The following is a 10448-nucleotide window of genomic DNA, read 5'->3' as shown; positions in this document are numbered from 1 at the left end:
CAAATTGGTTCTCGACCGCGAATAAATAAAGGGTAAAAATAAGTGTTTCAACGTTAATTCGGTGGTCGCAAACTAATATTCACAAAGTAGATATATGAATGAATCAAGGTATCGAAAAAAAACGAAAATGATCCAACAGAAATATATCAGTTGAAATGAACAATTATTGAAGTAACATATTGGTTCTCGACCACTTTGGTCGAGAAATAAAAGATACAAATTTTCCAATACCAGTTCGCGACCGCCGAATATTAAACAAAAAAATATACATTTATTTGCTTTTTGATTGAAATACACTCGAAAATATATCTTATAGTTGATATGGAACAAAATATACACACATAATTCATTTGAAATAAGAAATAATTACTATTTTCTGGTCATATATCACAAAGCACTTTTCTAAGAGAGGACGAGAAAGAACCCTTTTCTATGATAGACGATTATAAACTAATTTTTAGCGCGAAAACTCTGACCTATACCACTACTATGCAAACTATCTTGGAAAGGTAGAATGGTCGAGAACACGTACCGCGAAAATATTTTGCACTACATGATATATTTTTATTATTATTTCATCTCAAATCACGGAATGGTCGAGAACCAGTGCCGGTCGGCTAACCAGTGCATTTACCCTACTCATTAGTTTCTGAAAAGATATTAAGAACAAAATAACCAAATAATATTATTTAATATGAGTTCCTATTTTGAAATACTTATAGAAAATGAAAACTTTTGCAGAATAATTTTTTTACGTTCCCAGTGTTTCTTACTCAATTACCTCATCTGAAATCCATCTGATTGATATAAATATAAAATTTTTAAGTGAAGACGAGAAGCGAGCGGCCACTATTATTAGTGGTCGAAAACAAACAAAAAAATGGTCGAGAACTCTGCGGCATGGTCGTGACCCGAATGTTATTCAGATTTTCTGTTTTCACATTTCGAAGGTTGAATGCGAAGAGAACGTTTAAAATTATATGACAAATTATTTAAAACTAGCCAAAGAATCGATGAACATCAACACCTTTAAAATTTGATTAGTTTATGTGTGAAAAAGTCGTACCCGAAATCGATGTTTTTGTTAATTTGGTCGAAAATCAGAGCATTTACCCTACTTACGAATGTCAGTAGGACCGTAAAATTGTCGCAATTTTATTATACCCAAAGTGATCAGATGATAAAAAAATCTTTTCAATGAGGAAATATTGTGGCCCTGAAAAGGGCCGTTTCACATACAGATTGTATTTATGATTTCTTTTCTGTCTTCTTTGGCAAGAGGACGGCTTGGATATTCGGTAAAACACCACCTTGAGCGATAGTTACTCCCGATAGCAATTTGTTCAACTCTTCGTCGTTTCTGATTGCCAGCTGAAGATGTCTGGGAATAATTCTGGTTTTCTTGTTGTCACGTGCTGCGTTACCGGCCAATTCCAAAACTTCGGCGGCTAGATATTCCATAACAGCGGCTAGATAGACGGGTGCTCCAGCTCCAACTCGTTCAGCATAATTTCCTTTGCGTAATAAACGATGAATACGACCAACTGGAAATTGTAATCCAGCTCGGTTGGAACGAGACTTTGCCTTACCCTTAACTTTTCCACCTTTACCGCGACCAGACATTATAATATAATACGCGAATATGGGAGAGTAAAATGATTGTTGGGCTTTGATAATTCCTCGAAAATGTCCTCGTATACATATATATATATACTCGCGGTTTCGACCAATCAGCGTAGTACGTTCCATACTCTGAATGAGGTAGGGCTTAGTATACTAATTTCATACATTGAATGCCATTGATTGCCATCCATAGAGTTTGAATTATTATTTGTTTTTTGTTTGTTTTTTTATTTGCATACAGTCCCAATATATTTGATAATTGGTTCCGCAAACAGCTAGAAATTAACAGGAAGAAAAATACAATCGCACAGTTGACTATGCAGGTTTAGTCATTTCATTTGAATCTTTCACCTTAATGAAACATTCGTCTGTAATATATAAATCATCTAGTGCTGCGATCACTATTCTGTAAATGACATCTATCATCTGCGTATAGAGCTAGCATATTCCTTGACCTTTTTGGGGCGTTGCATATGCAGATGTTGTTGATTTTGGGCTTAGAACTGAACCTTGAGGCACTCCTGCTTCCATTTGTCTGGTGGGGATATTACGTCGTCTATTTTGACATAAAAACTCTTCAGAATCCGAAAAGCTCGAGCGTTCTATCAGATACGGATCAAAATAATGATTTTGACTTATTTATTCGGTGTGATGTCATTTTGATGATGACATCAGCATATTGGATTCCCTTCACTTCTAGGTACTGTTGTTGCCTAGTGATACCGGCAGCTAGATAGGTCAGGAGAGGAGTTTTTTTTCATCTTTCGTAGAAGTAGATTGTGTGATATTAACTACGTCCTTTGGGGAGACCTCTGATTGCTTACGGGTTCTAGAGTTTCCGTTAATTGAAGAACACGTAATGATTGTAACAGCATGATATATGTAATCTTTTAGCGTTAGTTACTCTGAGAAATACAGAGTTGAAAATTACTACACAGCAGAAAGGATGCCCCAAGAATAGGATCGAAAGAACAGCTAATAGACATCCTAATTAGGAAAAAATCTGGGTAAATCTTTTTACGACATACATATTTAAATTTTGAGAATATACAAGATCCGACCCCAATTAAAATAAACTTTCTGGAGTATGCGACTGGAGAACTATGATATCATCTAACATTCTAAGGCAAACATAACCACTAAGCAGATCCCCAATTAATGGGGGCCATTTCTATCGAGACTCCTCCACCCCTACTCAACTCTATCTATAAACAACTAAACGGCTACTGAAACGAAAAAAAAAGGTTTCAATATCAGAGGCAACAATCTACACAACAGTTGTAGAATCTATTTTAACTTATGGCTGTGAATGCTGGCAACTTCCAGAAAAAAAAAGACCATAGACAAATTAGAGATGGACATTTCGATAAGATCTTGTAGAGTTTCCAGATTGCAACATATCAGGAACGAAGAGATAAGAAGGGAAACTGGGCGGGATTTTACAACGGTAGAACGCATGGAAACTAAACAGTTACTGATATTATTTATATATATATATATATATATATATATATATATATATATATATATATATATATATATATATATATATATATAAATCGAGGTGTATGTTTGGTTGTCTCGTCTTGAATCATGATTTTCTTTGTTGGTTGAAATATACTATATATATATATATATATATATATATATATATATATATATAATGCAGTACTGAAAATATATATATATATATATATATATATATATATATATATATATATATACAGGGTGAGTCTTTGACTTGTACATATATTTTAACCCAAGATTCCTGAGGTCAAAAGAAACACTTTTTTCCTTTACCATTTTTTCCGATTCGGCCCGGTTAAAAAGATACAGGCTGTTGAAAATCGTTAAAAAAATGTGATTATCGGCTATATCTCGGAAATGGTTGTATCGAAGGAAATGATTTTTGAAATATAGCTTTTTTTTGATGTGATACATCTTCTCCGAACACCAGATTCCATACACATTCTTCTGTTTCTATGTTATGAACATAACATACCATCAAAATACCAGAAATTCGAAGAAACCAACTCTTAATAGTAATTTGAACGTTCATTGAAGAATATTTGGCTAATTTGAAAAATAAAAGTATTCTTCATATTTTCTCGTACAAAGCGCCGTTTTCGAATAACTTGATCTTAAAAAAAAAAAATTATCTGTGAAATTCAAAAAATTGGGTACTTTGGCTGAATGCAACTCTGTTCTATTGTGGAAAAAAAACCACAGAAATGAATATTTACTATGAAGTCATGTCTCAGATTTAAGAATTGAAGTACTAGCCAACTTAGTTTGAAAATGAAGTTATTTGAATAAGCTCACCTCAACTCCTCGATTTGATTAAAAATCACTGAGCTTTGGCACAGCTCTGATAATAAGAAGATACTTCACTAAAATCAACATTCTTTTTGAAAAGTCCAGATTATTCATAAAACCCATGTTTAAAAAAGTTTTCACAAAATAGTCCCATTATAATGACAACAATCAATATCCCACTAAAGACTGCTGCTATCGAACAATACTGTATTCTTCTTCGGCTCATTCTAACTCACATCGAAACATACCACACACATCGAAACATACCACTAGGTACATACTAGACAAATTTTCATGTGATTGAGATTGAATACTTTTATTCTTTTGCTATTCCATAAATTCATCCTAAGAGCTTATGATTGACATACTTCCAAGAGGGCCATAATTGTTTTAATGTGAAAACAAATCAGGTGAGTTGAAAGAAACCAAATATTCTATTGTGGATAATTATATTGAATACTTCTCATTTATTTTCAATGCCAAAATCAAGATGAATTAAGTAGTAAAGTTGGCTATAATGTAGGTACACATTAACAACAAATTTGATTACAAGTGGAGTCTAACATTTTCCATTGATTACAGAGCCAGAATATTTTACATATTTCCATATTTTCATACTGATGGTTTCAAAAATATTGATGCATTTCAATATTTTTATGAGATAGTTGGAACAAATCAAATGCTTCATTTCATAACAAATATCTTATAACAATAACAGTGTAAACTGTAAATGAAAATTTTAGGTTAGAACATAGATTATTCGAACCGAACTGCTGTGTTTATATTTGGCATCACTCGAAATTTGAAATTCAAACTTAAAACCACAGATTACTATAGTCTGTGTTAGATCTTTCATAGATGAATATTATTTATTTGAGATTTTAAGGTTAATTCTTGCACGAAAAATAAACAACGATATCATATAAATGAAATATAATGAATGAATGGATATGAGTATCAGAGCTAATATGGCTGGTAGCGAGCTCAATTCGTTATAATTATCGAAAATGAAATAGAAATCAAGAGAAGAATATTTAATCTTTAGCGTCAACGAAATTGGAATAACTCATTTATTTGATTATAAACACTACTTTGTTCAACAAATGGAATGTTAAACGTGAGTTTATGATGGTTTTTCTAATTTAGTAGCTTATTTCCAAGGTTCAAGAGGTATATCTTATGCTTGAGAAAACTTCAGTGTTCCGGTTTTCAGGGGTGAATTAGCTCATTTTGAAAATTTAAAATGGCTATATCTTTTTAACAGGGCCGAATCGGAAAAAATGGTAAATGAAAAAAGTGTTTCTTTTGACCTCAAGAACCTTCGGTTAAAATATATGTACAAGTCAAAGACTCACCCTGTATATATATATATATATATATATATATATATAGATATATGTCGGAAGGATAACGAGGGTAATTGTTCATAAAACAAATCATAAGGATAAGGACAGTCCCTCTCAGAGAACTGTCCTTATCCTTATGATTTGTTTTATGAACAATTACCCTCGTTATCCTTCCGACATGTTATTATTCCTGGATTCGGATGTCACGCAGTTAGTTATAGCTTTTCGCGTGGTGATGTCGGTTGTTGCCCGAAAACACATTGGGTCTTCCTGCTGAAACCACAAATGGATTGCTGGCTTCTGTTGTTGACTCTGTTTGTTTGTTGTTTCTTTCAAGTGTTGCACATCCTAACACTTGTTCACCGTACTGATGAGGGCCGAAAGCCCGAAACACGTGTCTACGGTTAGTATTTCTCTGAGAGGGACTGTCCTTATCCTTATATAGATATATATATATATATATATATTGATATATATAGATATATATATATATATATATATTTTTTTTTAACAATCACTGTTTGCAACAGGTTTATATATATATATATATATATATATATATATATATATATATATATATATATATATATATATATATATATATATATATATATATATATATATATATACACCACGAATGGGCTGGTTGAGATGCATCTAACTGGGAACACAGCCAAACTTGGACTTCACGAAGATCTAATAGAGAAGGCGCAAAAGGAGATGATCTTGTGGACCACGAGAATTGAGAGAAGTTTCCTCAGAAGCAATTGAGTGTTGCCTTGTTCTGAGAGGAACCGGCAACCTCTAAGCCTTACCCTGCAACGGTATAAATATATATTTATATATATATATATAGTAACAATTGAAAAGCAGGTAAATAACATTGAACCGAATATATATACATATATATATATATGATATTGGTGTGCAAAATTATCAGACATGGTATAGGAAGCTGACGAACATATTCGAATTATATTAGTATGGATTATTTCAAATTGATAAATCTACATGTCGTTAACGGTGAAATTAGAGATCAGACTATAATTATAAGTTTTAAAAATTTGTGGTTCTGAAAAGAACCGTTTGATATGCAACAACAATTCCTGCTTTATTTGGAACTGGTGTATTTTGTTACTGCTTTAGTTCCTTCGCTGACGGCGTGTTTTGTCAACTCACCGGGCAAGAGAAGGCGCACTGCTGTTTGAAGTTCCCTGCTGGTTATTGTCGAACGTTTGTTGTAGTGAGCAAGTCTACTCGCCTCGGCGGCGATGCGTTCGAAAATATCATTAACGAAACTGTTCATGATGCTCATAGCCTTGCTTGAAATACCCGTATCCGGATGGACTTGTTTCAATACTTTATAAATGTAGATAGCGTAACTTTCCTTCCTCTTGCGTTTCTTCTTCTTGTCGCTTTTAGAAATGTTTTTTTGGGCCTTGCCAGCTTTCTTGGCAGCTTTTCCGCTAGTTTTAGGAGGCATCTTCAATCGATCAATCTGAACTTGGAACTTCTTTCTCTTTTGCAGTCAGGCTATTAGCCTCTTACTGCTCAGTCTCAATATGATTTACCTCTGGTGAGCTAATTTGGTCTGCTCTAGCAGGTGGCAATATGCCACTTCAGAAGGTTTGTGTAACTAATTATTACACAATCTCTGTGCCAGTAAGGGTTTGGCTCTAATACACACTTCCTAGGGAAGTGCCATCTTCGGTCTTTTGTGTTTCCTAGGGGCTTTTTCATCATAGTCGCAAGCCTTCCTTATAAGATGGTTTGCGTGATTTTTCATTTTGTTGAAGGTCTTCTCGCTCAGATCTATTAAATGGTCGTCTAAGAATGGTATATGCAGGTCTTCATGTATCCGTACGTTGCTGACAAACCATGGTGCATTTACGGCCCGTCTCAGGATCGTACTCTGCACGACTTGAAGTCCCTGCAGATGCGTCTTTGCGGCGTATCCCCAAGCCGGGCATGCGTAAGACATGACCGGCCGAATGGTGGACTTATAGAGAAGAAGCTTGTTGGAAAGAGACATTTTGCTGCTTTTGCAAAGTAGCGGTTGCAACGCTGCCGCTGCTGTCTTTCCCTTCGTCACAGCTGATGTGACGTGTTGTTTCCAAGTAAGCTTCTTGTCAAGTATCACTCCCAGATACTTGGCCTCGTCTTTCCATTCGATCCTCCTACCGAACATTACGACATGTCCTATGGGATCTTTTTTCTTTCGACTGAAAAGAACGGCTTCGCTCTTCTCAGGGTTTACTTCGATTCTCCATCGAGCAAACCAGGATTGAAGTCTACAGATGGCTTCCTGTAGATACTTCGTTGCCATTTTGGGACACCATGAACTGGCAAGAATGGCGGTGTCGTCAGCGTACAGTGCCATGGAGGTTTTCACCGTTTTTGGCATGTCGGATACATATATTGTGAATAATATTGGAGACAGCAGAGATCCTTGCGGAACTCCGGCTGAAAGAGACCTCTCTGAAGACAATACTCCGTCAACTCTGGCTCTAAACTTGCGAGAATGCAGGTAAGAAGCTAGAAGTTGGACCATGGAGAGTGGAAATCCGGCCGCAAGCAGTTTGTATAGCAGTCCTTTGTGCCATACTTTATCAAACGCTTTGGCCACATCCAAGAACACAGCCCCTGTGACTTGTTTGCGGTTATATCCATCCGTGATTTGTTCCACTACTCGGAGCACCTGTTGCACAGTGGAGTGTTGGCTTTGAAAACCGAACTGTTCCAACTGTATAATCTTCTTTTCTTCTGTTATTGTCTTCAGTCTTTTCAGAATGACCGCTTCCGTAATCTTCCCTATGCACGAGAGAAGACTGATAGGACGGTAGTTCTGCGGGAATTTAGCATCTTTGCCGGCCTTGTGGATTGAAACCACGTTGGCTTTCTTCCATTCCTTCGGAAAGTACCTTAGTCGTAGCGTAGCATTGACTATATTCGTCAATGCAACTAAGGCTTTTCGAGGGAGGTTTCGCAACGTCAAACTAGTGATGCCGTCTGGTCCTGGTGCCGTTTTCACTTTACTCGACATAATAGTGTTCTGGATTTCCTGAACGGTTGCGAAACCAATAGCTTCCGTTGATTCCTTTTTCAGGTCTCTTCTCACTTTGCGGTTGACGTCCTCGATGTGGTCCAAATCCGCATAGTTGTAGGTACAACTGCATTGGCTTTCGAGGTTATCCGCGAAAGCTTCAGCCTTTTCTTCTGGACTATATACCATTCCTTGTAAACCGTGAATCGGTGGGGTTGGTTTTCTATCTGAGCGCAGTGCTTTGGCCATCCGCCAAACACTGTTGTCTTCTGTGGAAAGAGAGATTAATTTCTCTTCCCAACGATCATTCCGGACCTTTCTGAGGGCCTCCTTGACTCTAGCGTTGAGCTGATTGAACACTCGACGGTCCTCAGGGCTGAGTGTGTTCTGAGCTCTACGCCTCGCTCTATGCTTCTCCCTGATAAGCTCCTTGATGTCTTCTGGGATCGAGTTCTTCTGACTAGGCAAAGAAGAAATTCGTGTTGAACCGTCCAATGACGTTTTGATGATCTTCGTGAGGGACTCGACGGCTGAGTCCAGTTCCTTGGAGTCATATATGAGTCTAAGTGGACCCATATTCGTCGTCATTTGTTCCTTGAAAACCTGCCAGTCTGTCCATGACTTGGTTTTTGGCGGATCCACGTCGAATTCATCTCCAAGATGAACCAAAAAAGGATTATGATCGGAACTCAGCTCAGATATGGCTGTGATCCGATGAACTAATGGGATGTTCTTAAACATCGCGATGTCCAATACATCCGGGCGACCTATCGGTCCGTAATGAGTTGGCTCATTCGGTGCATCTATAACGATTTCTTGGTTATTGTCCGCAAAATCGTTCAGTGTTCTTCCACTAGCATTTGTGATTCTGCTATGCCATGCTGGATGCTTGGCGTTCAGATCGCCTGCCATCAGTGTCGGAGTTCTGGGATCGAAAACACGCCTCAAGTCCTCATTGAGTAGTTTTCGGCCCGGTCTATTATAAGCGGCAATCAATCTTATGTCACCGGAGTTGGTGTACACAGTTATTGCGTTGGCTTCCAGATGCTGAAGATCGGGTAGATCTATTTCTGAATGAGCAATAGACTTCTTGATCAAGATGGCTGTTCCACCTTTTCTCTCGTCATTCCGGTCCCTACGATAGGTCTGGTAGTTGCGGATTTTCAGAGAGAGGCATGGTTTGAGATGGGTTTCACACACCAGTGCTACATCCACTTCATGCCTGTTCAAGAAGTCTTCGAACTCGTCCTTTTTATTGGTGATGCCGTCTGCATTCCAGACGGCTATCTCCAGAGATTTTGGCTTCCTTCTGTACTCCAGTGCTATTCCAGAAGTTTGATCATCTGGTTCATCATGACCTGGAATGTGGCCATGAGTTTTTCAATTTCTGCCTTTTTCGGAGAAATTTTCTTAGGCGATTTTTTCGCCGTCTTTTTCGTTTTGAACGCTGGATTCTTTTCCTTCGGGGTCTTCTTCTCGGGTTTCTGCTCTACTTTGGCAGGAACCGTCCTTTTTGGTGCCGAAATGGGTTTGGCCTGATCTTTCTGTGAGACGGCCGGCTTTGAAAGGGAAACCGTCGGATTTCCCTTTGAGGGATTGAGGGGGCATCCCTTGTAATTGGCCGGATGAGGGCCATTACATAGAGCGCATTTCGCCGGGCTCTTTTTGTCCTTGGGGCACTTCGTCACCCCATTGTGGTCCTCTGCGCAGGCAACGCATTTCCTTGGTGCGTTGCATCTATTTGCCGCATGCCCAAATTTCTGGCACCGATGGCATTGGCCCAGACCGGGTTTTCTGCGTAATGTTTCCACCTTGACGCAGACATCAGCGGCAGTTCTTATGTCGTAAATACGACTTTCATCTCGCGGCAAGTGGACTAGAACCAGGGGGGTTGGCTTTCTTTCTTTGCCGCTTCTCATCCTAAAGGCTCCCGTTGGGTGGAAGCCTTGTTTCTTCAAGTCCTCTTCGACGGTTGACATCTCAACCGTTTCAGGTATTCCCCTCAATACCACTTTTAGAACTTTCTCCTCAGGAAGGGAGAAAGAGTGATACGGGAGATCTTTCTGGTCGAAGATTTTGGTGATTCTCCGATAATCGTCGGCTCCAGCGGGTTGTATTCT

The 10448-nt window shown here is 38.0% G+C and overlaps 1 protein-coding gene across 1 annotated transcript; it reads right to left on the bottom strand.

Annotated features, from left to right (window-relative positions):
- Nucleotides 1–1200: 1200 nt before the first annotated feature.
- On the bottom strand, nt 1201–1651 carry LOC123683274 (histone H2A). The gene has a single exon (XM_045622207.1). It carries the CDS (start codon nt 1621–1623, stop codon nt 1249–1251), a length of 375 nt encoding a protein of 124 aa, XP_045478163.1. The 5' UTR covers nt 1624–1651; the 3' UTR covers nt 1201–1248.
- Nucleotides 1652–10448: the final 8797 nt, after the last annotated feature.

Source organism: Harmonia axyridis, chromosome 6 (genome assembly GCF_914767665.1).
Source record: "Harmonia axyridis chromosome 6, icHarAxyr1.1, whole genome shotgun sequence".
Classification (NCBI taxonomy): Eukaryota; Metazoa; Arthropoda; class Insecta; order Coleoptera; family Coccinellidae; genus Harmonia; species Harmonia axyridis.
The sequence above is the reverse complement of the archived record's forward strand: the minus strand, read 5'-3'. Positions and strand labels throughout refer to the sequence as shown.